At 40.4% G+C, this 19,292-nt stretch overlaps 1 protein-coding gene across 2 annotated transcripts; it reads left to right on the forward strand.

Annotated features, from left to right (window-relative positions):
- The first annotated feature begins 10 nt into the window (after positions 1–10).
- Positions 11–17,326, forward strand: FUCA2 (alpha-L-fucosidase 2). Of its 2 annotated transcripts, none has more exons than XM_026504942.4 (7): positions 11–307; positions 3,487–3,674; positions 6,990–7,329; positions 8,850–9,060; positions 9,300–9,490; positions 14,732–14,840; positions 16,550–17,326. In XM_026504942.4, exons 1-7 carry the CDS (start codon positions 84–86, stop codon positions 16,688–16,690), a joined length of 1,404 nt encoding a protein of 467 aa, XP_026360727.2. In that variant the 5' UTR covers positions 11–83; the 3' UTR covers positions 16,691–17,326. The 2 variants fall into 2 exon arrangements, with proteins under 2 accessions (XP_026360727.2, XP_044242325.2); XM_044386390.3 differs by lacking the exon at positions 11–307 and adding an exon at positions 532–884.
- The last annotated feature ends 1,966 nt before the right edge of the window (positions 17,327–19,292 follow it).

Consider the following 19,292-nt stretch of genomic DNA (forward strand, 5'->3'; position numbering starts at 1 on the left):
GAGCTTACTTAGCAGGAGAGGCGGAAGGACGCGCGCTGGGAGGCCGCGCCAGCCGCCGGCGGGACGGGGAGGGGCGCGCCGACATGCGGCCCCAGGCGCTCCCGGGGCTCGGGCTGGTGCTCCCGCTGCTGCTGCTGCTGCTGTCGCCGCCCGCGCCCAGCACGGCCCCCCGCGCGCCGCGCTTCGACCCCACCTGGGAGTCCCTGGACGCCCGCCCGCTGCCGGCCTGGTTCGACCGGGCCAAGTTCGGCATCTTCATCCACTGGGGGGTGTTCTCCGTGCCCAGTTTCGGGAGCGAATGGTTCTGGTGAGCGCGCCCCCCTCCGTCGGCTCCGACTCCGCTTGTGTCCCCCCGGCCCACGGTCGCGGCTGGTCTGTTGGCCCCTAGGCGGCCTCGCGTCCCGCGGTGTCCGCGGCGTGCGGCACTTCCGGGTGTTAAACGCGTCATCCGCTGCCCTTGTCGTCCGCGGGGCTGCCGGCGTTGTCGGCGCTCCGAGCGGCCCTGGCTTCTGGCGTCTTGGTGGTGGCACGTGTCAAGCTGGAGTTACCACAGTGTAACCACCGAGTGCTAAGACGGCAGAAATGAATCCGGTTGTGTGGGGGTCGTAGGAGGAACGGCGAGGCTTGGTCCATGGAGGCAGACCCCTGTCCCATCGCTGTTCTGCCATAAAGTGTGGTTAAGGCATAAGTTAGGAGTGTGAAAGTTCTGTTCATTTGGATATGCATTGGCTCTTTATTTTTTAAAAAATATTTTATTTATTTGAGAGAGAGAGAGTGAGCGAGCACGAGCAGGGTGAGGGGAAGGAGAAGCAGACTGCCAGCTGAGCAGGGAGCCAGATGTGGGGCTCCATCCCAGGACCCCCGGATCATGACCTAAGCTGAAGGCAAGTGCTTAACTGACCGAGTCACCCAGGCGCCCCTATATTGGCTCTTTAATGTTAAAATGTGACCTTGTGTGGCTGTAGGCATTAAACAAATGTTCTAGAGGGGCACCTGAGTGGCTTGACTCTTGATCTCAGCTCGGGTCTTGATCTCTGGTGCTGCGTTCAAGCCCCTGGTGAGCTCTGCGCTGGGCAGGGAGCCTACTGAAGAAAAAAAAAAGTTCTAGAATGTTATCCTAAAGAGACTTCCTAATTATTATATGAAAAGTGCTGCACAAAATATTGCTCCTTAGACTTTATTGAGATCTATGTAAAAATGTGAATGTAATCTCTTACAACTTTAAACTGTTTCACCTACCTTTCCCGATTAAATACTTAGGCATTAAGTTCTTCAAGATAGAAATGTTACCGAATGTGTGTGTGTGTGTGTGTGTGTGTGTGTATGTGTGTGTATATATATATATATATAATGTGAACACATATATGTATTCCTGTGTAAAACAAAATAAAGGAGTATTTAACTGTATTTTATACTATATACATAATATGCATCAAATTTAATATCTATAATATATAGTAGATACAATAGAGTATAAACTATATTATATTAACATTAAATGGTATACATTGTACCACTTTCTGCAAAGACATTGACTTTCTTTAAGGAATAACCTTTTTTATTAAGTTAGGCCAACTGATGTAAAAGAATGTGTAAGCTATGGGGCACTATTCATTCACTCTTTTGAAATCAACTGGTAAAACAAGGGACTCTTTTTTCCCATACTATTACCAGACGTGTTTACTTCAGGATGTTATAAATCTTTGTTTGCAAGTTTTGTGCTGTAAGGCATTTTGAGTTTATTTTTGAAATGTTTCAGATTAGCCAGGTACATGAACTAACAGATTTTCTTCCCCTCATATTAAGATGTAATAAATTATATGTTACCTTTTTGTTTCACCAGGAATACTAGGTAAATATACATTTGGTGCTAGAAGAGGATTTGATGTTAATTGAGACGAGTGCTGTGCCAAAAATACCTAGTTGTTGTTTTTTTTTTAAAGATTTTATTTATTTATTCGACAGGATAGAGACAGCCAGCGAGAGAGGGAACACAAGCAGGGGGAGTGGGAGAGGAAGAAGCAGGCTCATAGCGGAGGAGCCTGATGTGGGGCTCGATCCCATAACGCCGGGATCACGCCCTGAGCCGAAGGCAGACGCTTAACCGCTGTGCCACCCAGGCGCCCTGAAAAATACCTAGTTTTGAGTCATATTATTCTTGGCAATAGTTAACTTTCCATTTTCTACAAATAAACACAGGGTTGTTTTGACCTAGAAGAATAAAGATACTGCTCATATAAAACTAACTAGAATATATTTCGGATGGTCTGGAAGTACATTAACCCTGTAGAAGATTTTTTTTTAAATGTTCTATTTATGTATTTATTTGAGAGAGAGAGTGCGTGCAAGTGGGGGGAGGAGCAGAGGGAAAGGGACTCTGCACTGAGTGTGGAGCCCTACACAGGGCTGAGATCATGACCTGATCAACCCTGAGATCATGACCTGAGCCAAAATCAAGAGCTAGACACCCAACCGACTAAGTCACCCAGGTATCCCAACCCTGTCGAAGATTCTTTAATTATCCATGGCCTCCCTCTGTGTCTCTTCTGAACCTCTGCTCCCCACCCCAGTTTGACTCAGAACAGTCAACAGTAGAGATATCTGACTGTCCTTAGTGGCAATTCAAACCCAGATATAAATGATGGATTCTTTACAGTAAGTGGCTCTTTTCATCTCTATTAATATGGAATTTGAAAAGTAACTCTAGACTACAGTAGAGAATGCAGGTTCAAATTAAACTGTGCTGGGAGAAAAAGAAATCGCTCATCCTTGTTTAGCCTTCTGACTGTCCCAGTTTGTCTTTTGTAGTTCAGTTTAAAAGGCAAAAATGCATCGTGGATCAGTTAGGATACTTTCACTTCAAGGTACAGAAAGCCTAAGTAAGTGATGTAATAATAAGGGTTTGTTACTCAACATAAGAAATGTACAGGCAGTTGTCTCATTGAGGAAATCAAAGAACTAACCTCTTTCTGTCATCCTCAGCCTGTTGACATGTCCCTTCACAGTCACATGATGGCAGCCTGCCACTGCTTCATATAACCAAAGGCAGGAAGGCCTGGCTCAGAGTGAATGTGTAACAAGTAATCCTTAAAGGCTGAGTCCATATATTAAGATAACAGTATCATTTAAATTTTACTGTTGCCAACTATCCCACTTGTTCTTTGCTAGTGAATATAAGAGATGCATATGGTTTTAAGCATGTGATCTTCCTTTTGAAGACTGTCACTTATGTTGCAAAAGACTATGTAAAGATAAATACTACATATTTAAAAATGAGGAATTAAGAGCAAATACGTGGCTGGGTTGTCTAGAATGTTCAGAGGGATAGACGGAAAACGGGGAAAGTTTACATCAAACTAATGGGGAAGTGAGAAAGAGAATCTGGGTAATATTTGAGTAAGGGGGACTTAGTAAGGGGAGCTGGGGCAATTATTTCAAATGTTTATGTGTATGCCATTTATGTGTTGTTTCTCTTTCTCCCTTTAGGTGGTATTGGCAAGAGAAAAAGATACCGACATATGTGGAATTTATGAAAAATAATTACGCTCCTAATTTCAAATATGAAGATTTCGGACCACTATTTACAGCAAAGTTTTTTAACGCGAGCCACTGGGCAGATATTTTTCAGGCTTCTGGTGCCAAATACGTTGTCTTAACTTCCAAACATCATGAAGGTAAATAAATGCCATATTTGCAAACACTGACAATGGTTATGAGATGTAAAGTAGTTCTTTTGGAAGAAGAAACTAAAACACATGAACTCAGTTTTCTCTTAGGAGCAGCAGTTAGTGGCTACTGACATTTGCCTGTAATTTAAGGGACCATATATTCCATCCAGTTGAGAGGCATTAGGTGTGTAGAACAATCAGACCCCCCACGTAAAAATGAAAAAAAGAAAAAAGAAAAATGATCACATTTTGTTCTGTGCATATTTAACAATATTTCCAAGATTTCATTTGAAGCTATTTGAAGTGAGATGAGGGTTACAGCTCCAAGTTTATAATTAGAATTGCTCTCTTTTCTCCTTCCTTCCTTTTTTTAAAAAAAAATTTTATTTATTCACCTGTTGTAGTCTTGTGTCATTACCCACACACCTTGCTGCACTTTTGGCCAACTCTTAGACGGCCAAATGGTGGACAGTTTGCTAGCGATGAAAGCAACACAGATCACCTAGGACAAAGATTCTGGGACTGTAATGGTGCCCATAAATGTCAGAGGTGGTGGTGGTGGTGGTGGAAGAAAATCTAAAAGGAAACACAGTGGTTGTATTTGCAAGGTTCTCCAGAGAAGCAGCACCGAGTGGAAGTATGATATATACAAAGAGGTTTATTATAAAACACTGGGTCATGCAGTTATGGAGCTGAGAAGTCCAGACGCATGAGAGCTGCCAGTACAGTTCCAGTCTGAGGCCAATGGCCTGAGAACCAGGAGTGTGGATGACGACTTCGGTTCTAGTCCAAGTCTGAGTCCAGAGAGAAGGTGTGAGCTCAGACAGGCAGAGAGTTCTTACTCAGCCTTTTATTCTGTTTAGGTCTTTAACAGATTGGCTGAGACACACGCACACTGGAGAGAGCTATCTGCTTTACCCAGTCTACATATTTAAATGTTAATCTCATGTAGAAACACCCCTATGGACACACTCAAAATAATATTTAATCAAATACCTGAGCGCCCTGTGGCCCAATCAAGTTGACACATAAAATTATCCATCACAGGGGTCCTACATTAATAGGATAGTTTCCACCCGTTACTGTTCTGGTATCCAGAAGATCAAGGAAGCATCATCAAATTGTTACTATCCCAACCGCATGTTAATTTGTTTGACAATTTCCTTTGCATGACCATCTTTGCCTGGTAGAAGAAAGTTGGCCTCAGTTTTTTCTCCAGAGTGGGGAGGAGAATAGGAGGGAGAAATCAAAACCAAAAATCTGTAATTATCTTAGAATACTTTTCCCTTTGGCTACATTCTAGTGGCTTAATGACTTTCTCCTATAGATGTTTCTCCTACTGAGGTAGATATTTAGAAAGTGTATTTGCTTGAACATGTTGATTTCCTGATGCCTGGGAACTCTTTAAGCTGTATGGCACAAAGTATTAAACATAGTGAGCTTATTTAAAAGCAAAACAAAATAACTTTTAATCATATTGCGAGGACAGATAATTAAGCCCCCATTTGTAAACTTTCTTTTTTTTTTTTTTAAAGATTTTATTTATTTATTTGACACAGAGAGACAGCCAGAGAGAGAGGGAACACAGGTAGCGGGAGTGGGAGAGGAAGAAGCAGGCTCCCAGCGGAGGAGCCTGATGTGGGGCTCGATCCCAGAATGCCGGGATCATGCCCTGAGCCAAAGGCAGACGCTTAACGACTGCGCCACCCAGGCACCCCCCCCATTTGTAAACTTTCAAGGACTCATGTTTTCATTGCTTTATGGAAAAAAACCCACTGAACTTGGTAGGCAGGAAGATCTCTCTGTGAGCTTTTATGGTGGTGATGAAGACCCATGTGGTTTTAAAACTGTCTGGCAATAGAGCCTGTCAACTTGAAACTTTTTTTTTTAAAGTATTTTTTCTTATTTTTAAGTAATCTCTACAACCCAACATGGGGCTTAAACCAGAACCTTGAGATCAGGAGTTGCATGCTCTACTGACTTAGCCAGCCAGATACCCCCAACCTGAAACATTTTGAACAGGACTTTAAATATTGACGCTGTTTTGAAGCTTACCGCAAACACCTTTGGAACAAGAGTGAGCTGTTTTAAATGCTTCTTGAAAATGAATCTGAAGACTGTGTCCATCTTAGACTTGTCCTAATTCACAAGAGTAAATACAGAGTGCCTTATGTATGTCTGTTCTCAAAGATTCACTTAGATTTCAGTGGGACAGTAACAATGTACTATGTTCCTAGGCACCAACTAAATCTTTTGAGGCATTTATATTATTTCGGTTTATATAGCATTTCTATTATTTTTTTTTAAAGATTTTATTTATTTATTCGACAGAGATAGAGACAGCCAGCGAGAGAGGGAACACAAGCAGGGGGAGTGGGAGAGGAAGAAGCAGGCTCACAGCGGAGGAGCCCGATGTGGGGCTCGATCCCAGAACGCTGGGATCACGCCCTGAGCCGAAGGCAGACGCTTAACCACTGTGCTACCCAGGCACCCCTCTATTATTTTTATATAGAACAATCTCCATGCAAATTCCTTTCAAAATATGAATTATTTCGAAGTGCTTATTTAATGGCAGGTTATTTTTTGTTACCCATTTAATTGGTAGGTAATTTCAGGTAGTTTAAAGAGCAACATCTAAGTTTATGACTTAGAGAAGGATGAGATTACAAATGGTGGGAATATTTCAAAGTACAGAACTCCTGGGGAAGACTATCTTTTCCCCTTCTGGTGATAAAGGACGAAAGACGAAGCTAAAGGGCCTCTATTAGATACAGATCGCCAGCATTCTAAGACTCACACTACATAAAATCATGCCCCACCTGGGAACATACTTTAGTCTTTGGTTTGGGAGACAGGTAAGAATCTTGCAGGAGTGCATTTCCGGATCTTCATTATGAGTAGTAGTAGTCAGTGGTTAGCACGGTAGATGTGGAAGATGTCCCCATCTTAGCTGCGAAATGTTCGTGTTGCTAGTTGATTCTGTGCTAGACCCTGTGCTAACAGTTGGCTGAGGACAGAGCAGGGAACGCTGCAGGCATGATGCTATCCCTCAAGGAGCTTCTATTCTAAGAGGAAGAATATAGGAGATAGATCAGACTACACAGACCTTAAGGGGCATACCCAGAAAGTTACTAAAAAACCCTTGGTTCCACCTGGACATTCTCATTTGTTGCTCATATAAAAGTAGAATATGTGCTATGAAAACCGTGCCGTAAAACCTTGCTTGTAGAAGTGTTCATATGTCACATGTACTATCTGGTTTGCTTTGGCACTTGTATAGGTGGAAATTTGCTAAAACAAAGACTCAATGTAATTGTGCAGGCTTTACCTTGTGGGGCTCCGAGTATTCATGGAACTGGAATGCTGTAGATGAGGGGCCGAAGAGGGACCTCGTCAAGGAACTCGAGGTAGCCATTAGGAACAGGACTGACCTGCGTTTTGGACTGTACTATTCCCTTTTTGAATGGTTTCATCCACTCTTCCTTGAGGATAAGTCCAGGTCATTCCAACAGCAACAATTTCCAGTTTCTAAGATGCTGCCGGAACTCTACGAGTTAGTGAACAAGTATCAGCCAGAGATCCTGTGGTCGGATGGTGATGGAGACGCCCCTGATTACTACTGGAACAGCACAGCCTTCTTGGCCTGGCTGTATAACAAAAGGTGTGTATGCTGTTAGATTGCTGTCATGACCGTAAATGTTCCTCAGACATGTATAATATTTGCTTTGAGAATTATTCCCTTTCAGGCTCATCTATGGTGTGGGGTAGGAGGAAATCATTGTAAATAATGCCTATTAGATATATCAGTTTTTACTGAGAGTAATCAATAAGCGAGAGTTACAAATCAGGAGTCAAATACAACTCAATAGTCTTTGATTTTGAAATCACTAAAATCATTAAAAATTTGGAATCGCTAAAAAAATATAAAATCACAAAATCAAGACATTAATTTTGTGGGTCCCGCTTTTCATCTCCTATTCTGAGACAACAGTTCATCACTATTCATGATTATGTGCTTTTCAATTCCTCTGATTCCTTCTTTTTATCTTCTGACCCTTTGAATATCTCTGCTGCTTGCTCACTGTCACCCTTGTCTGCCTCCTCCTTCTCTTCCTCAGCATTTTCACCACTCCCTGTTCTTTCCATGTTGCTTTCTAGCATGTTCCAGACTGCCCCATTAGAACAGGGAGTTCTGGCTGAGCTCCTCTATTAATCTTAAACCATGTGGACCAAATTTATATTTGTAACTAGAAAATACTCAGTATTGTGTGGGTTTTTTTTTTTTTTAAGATTTTATTTATTTGTCAGAGAAACAGAGCACAAGCAGGGGAAGCAGCAGGCAGAGAGAGAAGCAGACTCCCTGTGGAGTAAGGACCCTGAAGTGGGACTTGATCGCAGGACCCTGGGATCATGACCTGAGCCAAAGGCAGACCCTCAACAACTGAGCCACCCAGGAATCCTTGGGTATGGTGTTCTGAAGTTAGGGAGTGTTCTACGTGTGTTTCCTGGACACACTTGGGATGTGCATGAGAATATTCTGGAGAGCTCTTTCTTCTTAAAGCAGCAGTTTCTCCGGGTACTTCTTCCAAGAGGAAAGACTGGGAACCACCCACTTCAGTTTGTGAAGCAGCCTGTCTCTTCTAAGTGGGGAGCTTCACACCTGCTCTGATAATAATGTGGTGTTTATTTCGTGCCCTGTAAATTCCATGATGGCAACAGTCCACTTTCCGGAGATTTTTCAACATCAGGCACAACTGTAAGAGGAAGGCTAGAATATATGTATGAGATTAGTCATAGGTGAGAAGAATGTTTTGAATGTAAACTCAATTCTGGCTATGACTCATAATATGTGGGACAAGGAGTTTCAAATAAAGTATGATAATCTTGTAAGTGCTCTATGTGCTGATTACTGGGCTGGTAGTTTTACATAAATTATTTCTGTTCTAATAACAGATGAGGCAATTGATTCTTCAGAGCAGTTAGGTTACTCTGGGTAGGGAGCTTAGAAAGTGACAGAATCAGGATTCCAACTAACCCAGGTCTATTTGACTTCAAAACCATGGGCTTTGCATTATATTATGCTATGATGATTTTTCAGGAGTGGATTTGTTAGACATCTTTTCAGTGACATTTCCTTTTAAGTAAAATGTTTTACATTTTATTTAAAAAATTATATTTCAGCCCAGTTCGGGACACAGTTGTCACCAATGACCGTTGGGGATATGGTACCATCTGTAAGCATGGTGGCTATTATACCTGCAGTGATCGGTACAACCCAGGACATCTTTTGCCTCATAAATGGGAAAATTGCATGACAATAGACAAGTTTTCCTGGGGCTACAGGAGAGATGCTGGAATTAATGACTATCTTACAATTGAAGAGCTAGTGAAGGTACGGTAAAATGTCTGGTGACTACTGAGGTAATATTTTTAATTGTGTGGGTGTGTGAGAATTATTTCTTTATAGTTTGTATAGCTCAATGGCCTGTATTTTATTATTATTCTATTTTCTGTTTGTTTTTCTGGATGGTGATTACATATGCAGGTGTAAGCACACAAATACAACATATTATTAACACAGTCACAACGGGATTGTTTCATCTACCTAAGAACTTTATTTATTCTTTTTAGCAACTTGTAGAAACAGTTTCATGTGGAGGAAATCTTTTGATGAATATTGGGCCCACACATGATGGCACCATTTCTGTAATTTTTGAGGAGCGATTGAGGCAAATCGGGACCTGGCTAAAAGTCAATGGAGAAGCCATTTATGAAACCCACCCTTGGAGGTTCCAGAGTGATGATGTCACCCCAAACGTGTGGTAAGTTCTTCTTGTTACCAAGTACTATTTGAAGGAGGAAGGCATCTAACATTTCTCAGAGATATAAAGAGAAAAGTAGGATAAAAAAGGAAATTGGATGCATGCCTATTTATACAAAGCACTTTCCAAACTTTAGAAGAAGTCACCATGTTTTTGAGCACTTATTGTTTATCAAATCGAGCTTAAATCATCCCTAGAAACTTCCTACTAGTGGGCAAATTTTAGTGGAAAATAGCACTTATAAAAATTGTAAGTCATTCAGAAAAATGAAAGATGTTGAGTGGTTAATCCAAAAGGAAGACTTCTGTTTCGTCATTTAATTCTAATTTTTGCAGATGCTCCTTCTTATGAAATTAGCAAGAAAAAGGTGCCAAAGGGCAGAAAAAGATATTTAAAATTAGCCCAGATAACAGCATTATTTTAATTGAGAAACAACTTTTGACTTGTTCATATTATTCTAATAAATCTAAACCTGAAGTTTCTTTGAAATTAATTAACTTGCTAATTTTTCTTTTAACTAGAATCTTCTTTAAAAGCCTTACTTCAGGCTTATGTCTGAGCTTCCATGTGCCAATGAGTATCTGACCACACTTTGCAAATATGATGGTTTCTGATGTGGGATCTTAAAATATATAAATAAGAGTAGTATTAGCAAAGCTCTAAAAATTTACCTTTTGTTGTCACCAGGTGAATATAGCCTGATCAAGTATAAATCAAAAGATTAGACTAAATGTTGTTTGATCTTACTTATGACTTAAAACTAATTGTCAACTCACTGAAGAAAACAAATAAAACAATCTAGACAGAAGCAACTAATTGTAGAATTTTAGAATGTCTGGGAGAAGCCATAGTGAGTACTCACTACCAATCTTTATTTTACAGAGACTAGTTTAAATCTGGTTTTGGAATTTGTGTCTGGGCATGTATTTGACTACAAGGGGGTCTGATTATGATTTCACAAGTATTTAACCATTATTCCATTAAATTTTATTTCAATAAATAAAAATAAAAGCCAAAATATTTAACAAGGCCTGTGAAGCCCCTTGTCTGGCTCCTACCAACGTCACCAACCCCACGTGGCCCTCCTTCCTCCCCTCCCCACCCCCCAAGGTAGAAGCTCTTCCCTATACCATTCATGCTGCCCCTCCTTGCTGCAGTCATCTGTAGACTCCCTTACCATCCTTCAAGATTTCAGCCCTGGCTCACTGTCACTGTTCCTAGAACTACTCTTAACATCAGTTCTTAGTGATTTGAATATCTATATTCACATTTCTTTTAGTTTGCTGGCCCCTCAGTACTTGGACTCTCTCTTCTAGGGTTCTTGTCCACTCTACCTTTGCTACCCCCTTTTTGGGTCATGCCTTAGGTCCTGCATTACCAATAACTGAACCTCTTCCATGCTGTCAGTTTGAAGCATTGTCCTGTGTCCTACCACCTGTTATATTTCAGCTCACTCCGCACAGCACTTGGGCTTCTGGAGGGATGTATAATCCACTAATGATACCATCTGTGACCCTCTCACTTTGCCTCTGTCCCTCAGCCCTCTTCCTTACCCTGGTCAGATTCTGTGGCTCATTACTCCATTGCATACACTCTTTTTCTCTCGGTTGTACTCACCTGACTTTGATTAAAACCTCAACTTCTGTTAAATTTAGCTCTACTTTTTCATGCTTGCCCATGGGTACCTCCATGTGACTGAAATACACAGACATAGACACACACACACTCTCAAATATTTCCTGGTGTCCCGGATCCCAACCCAAATTAGCCACTCAAGGATATTATTCTAGCCTTTCTCTCCTTTTGCTCCTCATCTTCAATTTTCCCTCTTTATTAGATCCTTTCCTGTCAGCATACAAATGTGTTATTTCTTACATCTTAAAAAAATACTTTTAACCCTTAGATTTCCAGGCACCTCCCCATTTCTCTTTCTTTTATAGTAAAATGTATTAAATATATATATATATATATATATTTTTTTTTTTTAACTTGTTAATTCCAATTTCTTGCTCCAGTTTTCTCTTGAACTCACTTTGGTCAGGCTTCCACCACCAGACTTGCTAACAACAACAAAATTATTGTTATCAAGGCCCTTGATAACCTGTCCTTCGCTAAATCCAGGGTCATTTCATGGTCCCTGTTTTCTGAGTTTATGGCAGCATCTGACTCTGTTGATTGCCCTCTCTTCTTCTTCTTCATCTTTGTCATCTTTCTTGGTTGTCGTCGTCTTTAAGATTTTATTTATTTATCAGAGAGAGAGAAAGAGAGAGAGAGAACAAGCAGGGGGAATAGCAGAGGGAGAGGGAGATGCTAAGATCATGACCTGAGCAGAAGGCAGACTTAACTGAGCCACTAGGCGCCCGATGGCCATCTCTTCGTGTTGGCTGCTGCTTCTTAAGTGTTGTTTGCTGGTTCCACCTCCAGTTCCCAACCACTAAACCTTGAAGTGTCCTGAGACTTAGTCCTTGGACTTCCATCCTTCCTGTTTATTTTTATTGCCCAGGTGATTGCATCCATTTTCACAGATTTAAATGCCATACTGATGACCTCTGCAGGTCTGACCTCTTTTCTTGAACTCCAGACTCACATAATCAACTTCCTCGTCGACCATTCCTCATGGAAGTATAAGCACCTTAAACCCGGTATTGTCCAAAACAGAGGTCCTCTAATTTGTAAATTTTGCTCTAAACCAGCTCCATGCAGTCTTCCCGATCTCAGTTAATGGCAGCTTCATCTTTTTAGGTGGTTGTGAGGCCAAAAATCTTGGAGTCCTTAACTCTCCTTTCACATTTCACAGCCAATCCATCAGCAGATACCATCATCGTCATCTTCGAGGTATATCTAGAATCCAATCACTTTTCATCCTCTCTCTGGCAACTCTTATGTTTTTAGGCTCTGTTCTCTCTCCCCTGGATTATTTCAGTAGCTTCTTGAGTGATCTGTTTCCATCCTTGCCCACTTAATCTTTCTGCTATAAAACCTTTTAAATAATAAAGCCAGCTTATGTCACTCCTATGCTCAAATTCCTCCGATGGCTTCATAAAAACCCAGGCTTAGAGAATGAGCCAGGTCTAATAGAGGCTTACAAAGTCCTATAAAAACTAGTTCCTTGGGGTGCCTGCGTGGCTCAGTCGGTTAAACATCTGCCTTTGGCTCAGGTCATGGTCTCAGGGTCTTGGGATCGAGCCCAGCAGAGGGCTTCTTGCTCATTGGGGAGTCTGCTTCTCCCACTCCCTCTGCCCTTCTCCTGCTCATGCTCTCTCTCTGAAATAAATTCTTAAAAAAAAAACAAAACCCCAAAACAACTGGCTCCTTGCTGTCTCTGGTCTCTCATCTTGTCTGCCATCCTGCTGTCCGTCATTTGTCCTTCTGCCTCCTTGCTGCCTTGTCAACAGGCCAAGCATTCTCTAGCATGGGGACTTCTGTGCTTGCTGTTCTCTCTTCCTCCAGATACTCACATGGCTCTCCCTTACATTCTTAGGTCTCCTCAATGCCATCTCCTCAAAGAGGTCTTGCTTGAGTATTCGATTTAAAATAACACGTACACCCCTCCTTTCCAACCTAGCACGCTCTGTCCTCACCTGGCTTCAGTTTTCCCCATAGCACTTAATCAACATGCTCATTCTAATTTTTCCCACTACCATGTGATTTCCATGAAGACAGGGACTGTGTTCAATACTATGTCTCCAGCTCTAAAACACTGATTAGCATTTTAAGATTTCAATAAATATTTGTTGAAAAATGAAATAAAAGAATGAGTTCTGTTTCCTTTGTCTAGAGCTTACGCTTCTTACCTTTTCTCCTTTTTTCTCATTCATCCTTTAAGTCTCAGATTAAATGTCATTTTCTCGGAGATGCTTCTTGCTGATGGTCTAATTTAAAGAGATCCCTTCGTTATAATCTTTCAATTTCGTTTTCTTTCATTATGCTTGTCAGAACTCACACTTTGACATTATTTGTGTGATTATTATTGAACGTCTGTCTTCCTCACTCTAGTCTAAGTTCCATAAGATCAAGAACTAGGTGTGGTTTGTTTTCTACTGTATCCCCAACACGAGCCTCAGTACTTGGCCCAGCACTGACACATACATATCTGCTGATGAGGGAATATGAAGATTTTGAATCAGCAGGTGGAAAGCCATTTACTCTCACATCTTACCTTCTTTGCTCATATTCCCCTGCCTATTTTCAGCTCCATGAGAACTGTCTGATGAAGAGTAATATTAGAAAAGTGTCTGCTCCTTTTAGTAAGGGGAAGTGGGGGGAGGGAGGTACTAGGATATTATGATTTACAATAACAAGTATATATTTGGTCCTGTCTCCATTTCTGGCACAGAGCTCCTAAAGCTCTTGGTATTTCCTAAGTGATGAGAACTATAAAGATGTCTTTTGTTATGTTCCTGAGGCGACTTTTCCACTTCACTGAAGGGTGAGGCTGGTTGCCTGGAGATCCAACCTTGTGATTACAGGGCTGGAACTTTCGGTCCGGTCCTCCACCTTCAGGTTGAGGAGAGAGGCTGGAGGTTCAATCAGTCTCCAATGGCCAATGATTTAATCAATCATACCCATTTAATAAAGCCTCCATAAAAACCCAAAAAGACAGGGTTTGGAGAGGTTGAGGGTTGTAGGGAGAGTGTGTGCCTGGAGAGTTCCTGGAAGCTCCAAGCCCTCTCCCCATACCTTGCCCCGTGCATCTCTTCTCTCTGGCTGTTTCTGAGTTTTATCCTGTTGTAACAGACTGGTAATCCAGTAAGTAAAATGTTTCCATGAGTTCCATGAACTGCTGTAGAAAATTAATCGAACCCAAGGAGGACGTTGTTGTAACCTCCCATCTATAGCTTGTGGGTTAGAAGATGTCACCAAGTGATAACCTGGTCTTGTGACTGGTGTCTGAAGTTGAGAGTGATGCAGGCAAGCAGTCTTATAGGACCAAATCCTTGACCTGTGGAAATCTGATACTATCTCCAGGTAGATAGTGTCAGAATTGAGTTGAATTATAGGACACCCAGTTGGTGTCTGAGAATTGTTTGGTGGGGTAGGGAACCCCCCCTCCAGCCCCCAACACACACTGGAATTGGGAACCCCTTTTGGGTGCTTTTTATTCTACCATGGAGTTACTTTTCCTTCCCTCTATAATGAAGACATTGGTAAATATTTACTACATGGAAGTATCTCTATAAAATAATTCCAAACCTGACCTATAACGAGAAATATTACTATACTTCCCCCCCTTGTAACCAGGTACACATCCAAACGTAAACAAAAATTGGTCTATGCCATATTTCTTGAATGGCCCACATCAGGACGTCTGTTTCTTAGCCAACCTATAGCTACTCTGGGAGTAACAAAGGTAAGGGAGTTTTATCTTTATTAATTATCTTTATGTTCCTTTTATACCTTATAAGAGTACAGGTTTCCCCACTATCCGAAAGCAGAGCATTCCTATGAAACCTTCCATAAACCGAAATGGTATAAAGCAAAGAAGCAATTACAATTAACTTATGTGGAAGTTTTTTTGAATAGTCCCAGACCCCAAAAGTAACCTCTCTTAGGCTCTTCTGATACCTTAGAACAAACACATCTTGCTAATGGATGCACAGACTGAGTGGAGATAAAGCGCAGATGCGCCCTGACACATTCAGAGCTGCGGCAGCTTGCCGCCGAGCAGCGAGCATAGGAAGGGCTGCTGCCGCTCTGGCTGCTGCCCGCTGTGCGCTGCCTCTGACGGGCTCTCTGCAATACAAACACTGAATGCCAGTTTCCCTTGCTGCCTTTTCTTGTGAAAGTGAAAATCCTCTTCAGATTTTTTTCAGTTACAAAAACAGGTACTAACTACAGGAGATCTTTCATAAAAGTGAAGTGGCATAACACAGACTTTCAGAAAGTGAGGGATACCTGTAATTTTAAAATGAACTTCATCAATGGCAGCGTTCAGCCAAACCTTTGAAAGTTTTCTTTCATTTCCCAGAAAACTAAACTTACAAACTGCTATGTTATCTCCATGTATATCAACGTAAAACAGATATTCTTTCTGACAGTTATTTTAGGTTGTTCAAGTTCTGCAAGCATCCAAAATGAATTCTGGAATTCATAGATACATACACATACATACATAAAATAAATTCAGACTCTCCCCCAGACATCCCATCCCAGAACACATCTGAATAAAAGTAAGATGTGTGGCCTTACTATTTTAAGGTCATTAAAAAAATCTGGAGAAAGTTAAACTAACAGTTACAACCAACAGATCTGGCATTGAGTTCATTTTGATATATTTTATAGCTTATTTTTAAGAAACTGACAATTTCCTGGGATGTAAATTGTCCATATGCTTCTTCTTGCATTATTTTCCACATTTCATTTCTGACACTGTGGTTAATCAGGCAGAAAGATGGAGTTCGAATTTGATGTTTAATTACAGCTTAGTGGCCTGGGTATGACATCATCTTTTTGTTTTATCTGTATTCTGTTGCGCTCCCATTAATACTGTTATTTAAAAGTTCATGGATTTTGTTTTTGTGTTGCTCTACATGATAGGCAAAGTTTTCTTGTTTAAAATGACTGCAGATATGTAGGAAATTACTTGTGTCTAAATCCACTTAGTATAAGACTAAGGATATAAAACAATTACAGTAATAATTGATCAGACGTACATATTGTTGATTAGTTACTGGAAAGTCCGGGGAGGAAGGGTTGCTAGATAAGGGAGGGAGGCCTTTCTCCAAACATTCTGTGCAAAAACTACGCAGACCTTACGTTGGGCAGATTGGTTGCAGAGTCTTCCCCAATCCTCTCTCTTCAGGGTTTTCCCTACTCGGATACTGTTCAACCTTTACAATTCTTCTTTTCCAACTCTTGCATGCTTTTATATGAGGGGAACACATGAGCAAGACACATGCATGCACTCATTTGGATCAAAGGTTAAAACAGTGTGTGAACCACTAAATAAAACCAAAAGATGAGTTTCCTGTCTATAGTGTTTTAAAGAAATACCAGCCACTCTTATGGGTGAGTCAAAGAGATACATTTGGAGATATTTGTGTGTGTTTTTAATTTCAGATTAAACTGCTGGGACATGGACAGCCACTTAACTGGACTTCTTTGAAGCCAAATGGCTTAGTGGTAGAACTGCCACATCTAACCTCGCATCAGATGCCATGTAAATGGGGCTGGGCTCTAGCATTAACTAATGTGATCTAATTTGCTGCAGAGAGGTTCATGCCGCAGGTACACTGAAGACTGGAAAATAATCAGGTTTCTATAATTGTAGCACACAGAGAAAGCGATTGTAAAACTGGTCAAGAAAAGCCAGGTAATTATTTAGGCAATTCAGCCCTTTCCCCTCTTACTCCTTAATGTTTTTTCTGAATTACCCATGTAGCTGTTTTAACTCTCCAGTGTTACTTTGCCATCAAAGTCTCTTCACACTGAATTTATTTCCATGTGTGATTACGAGGTGGAAATTTTTGTTTTACAGTAGCTAGGAATTGGTGATGGTAAGGACTGACTGAATTGTGTCTCCTGAATTGTGTCTCAAATTCATATGTTGAAACCCTAACCCCCAATGTGCCTGTATTTGAAGACAGAGCCTTTGAAGAGGTAACTAAGGTTAAATAAAGTCATTAAGAATGAGAACCTAATCAAGTATGACTGGTGTCCTTATAAAAAAAGAAAGAGACACTGTGGATGCAAGCACACAGAGGAAAGGCCAGTGAGGACACAGGGAGGAGGCACCATCTGCAAGCCAAGGAGAGGGGACTTAAGACAAACCCAACCTGCCAACACATGGGGCTGTCAGCCTTCAGAATTGTGAGAAAATAAATTACTATGGTTTAAGCCATGCGGTCTCTGGTATTTTGTTATGGCAGCCCTAGCAGACTAACACAGGTGGTAGGTATGTAATAAATTTGTCCTGATACGTATTTCCAATGCACGTAGTAATTGTCTTTTTATAAAAATAATTCTTTTTTTCCCTCTTGGTAATAAAATGGATACATGTTTACTGTAGGTATTTTAAAACATACAAAAGTGCTCAAAGCATTTTAGAAATGCTAAAGCCACTGTTTAGATCACCACTATTAATATTTTGGTACATATTCTTTCAGGGTTTTTGAGGTGGTGTGGAGGGGGTGTGGGATTGGAGGTATAGGTCAATTTTTGTAGGTGAGCTAATTTGAGCTCCAATTTCAATTAATATGTTGCCTGTATTTGCCTTCAAGCAAATTGAATTTGAAAACCTAGTTGAAAATCAGGAATTCTACTCAAATCTTCCCTAAGAATGAAGCAAAATAATGAAGTAAAAATCAAACTGATTTTGATGTAAATTTAAAGAAACCACTGATTAGAGAACTCGTTCTCCTCAACAAAAGATGTTTAATTGGCCAGATCTTTATTTGAAGTACTGCAGGTTCCATTTTGTTACATTAATCAAATGCAGACATGTCACTGTTTCCAAAAAATGCTTCAAATAGAGAATGAAATCAAAGTACATATTTGTTTCCTAAAATCATGCTAACGTTGAAAACTTAAAAAAATTACTCATTGTTGAAGTTCCTAATTACCAAATTTTTGAAACCATGCCAAGGTATTTACATACATACATATGTTAATAGTTCTAAATTCCAATTAATATTTTATTGGAGATCTGACTTGGACAGATTTATATGATCCCAAACACTAGACTAAAAAAAATAAAAAAGGAAGTGTAGTTATTTAGTAGCTACGAGGGAGCTAAATGACAAAATATAGTTCAGCTTTTAACCCAACTATATAAAAAATATCTATGATACGAGGGCAAGAATTATAGTAAGGATAATTAAAAATCAGATCTCTCATTACCTATTTTAAGCCAATAGGTTTTATCCTCCAAATAATCCTTTTCCCAGAGTTATTAAATAGGCACAAAATGGCCTGATTTGAACTTCAGTAACTTCTGATTTTCCTTTAATGACTAGAGAAGTATTGAAGGCAAAGCAAACTAGATTATTAGACTGAATAATCTAGACATTTAATTATGGATACCACTTTAATAGATTCTATCTCATTTTCTTACGAGTGCCATATTCAAGCAACACAATTACTCTAAAAAATCAGGCTATTCAACTAAATATGAATTAAGACAACAGAAGACAAGACAGATGTTTTGCCTTCTGTTCATTTCAGTTTTGTAAGCGAAAGACCTGGTTAGATAAAATCTTCCTACCTTCCAAGCAAATAAAATAAATGGTCTTATCAAATTGTTAAATATACACAGTAATACAAGTTTAAAGGAGAAAAAGTAGAAGCAGTTTTAAGTAATCTCCATTCAGCCAATTTCCTGGTTAACTGATGCTCTCCATCTCCTTGGAAAAGCATACAGATTGGTTCCTAGGGTAAGGTACATGCTTTCAGTTAATAGACTTCTGTCTGGCACACCCTTCACTTCGATTTCTACTTGCTGCAATCAATGTATGTCTACCAAGTTGAGTTTGTTATTATAGTGGGTTGAATAGTATTTCCCAACTATTCATGTTCACCTGGAAGCCAAGAATGTGATCTTACTTGGAAATGGTGTCTTTGCAAATGTAATTAAATGTTGAGAGAAGACCATACTGTACATAGGCAGGTCCTAAATCAGAGTACCCTTATGAGAGAGAAAGAACACAGACACACAGAGAAGGCCATATGAAGACTGAGACAGAGACTGGAGTTTGCTACTATAAGACAAGGGACACTTGGGCCACCAGAAGCTGGGAGAATCAAGAAAGGATTGAACAGTCTTCCCTAGAGCCTTCAGAGGGAGCACAGTCCTGCTGACACCTTG

This window comes from Ursus arctos, unplaced genomic scaffold, assembly GCF_023065955.2.
Source record: "Ursus arctos isolate Adak ecotype North America unplaced genomic scaffold, UrsArc2.0 scaffold_13, whole genome shotgun sequence".
Lineage (NCBI taxonomy): Eukaryota > Metazoa > Chordata > Mammalia > Carnivora > Ursidae > Ursus > Ursus arctos.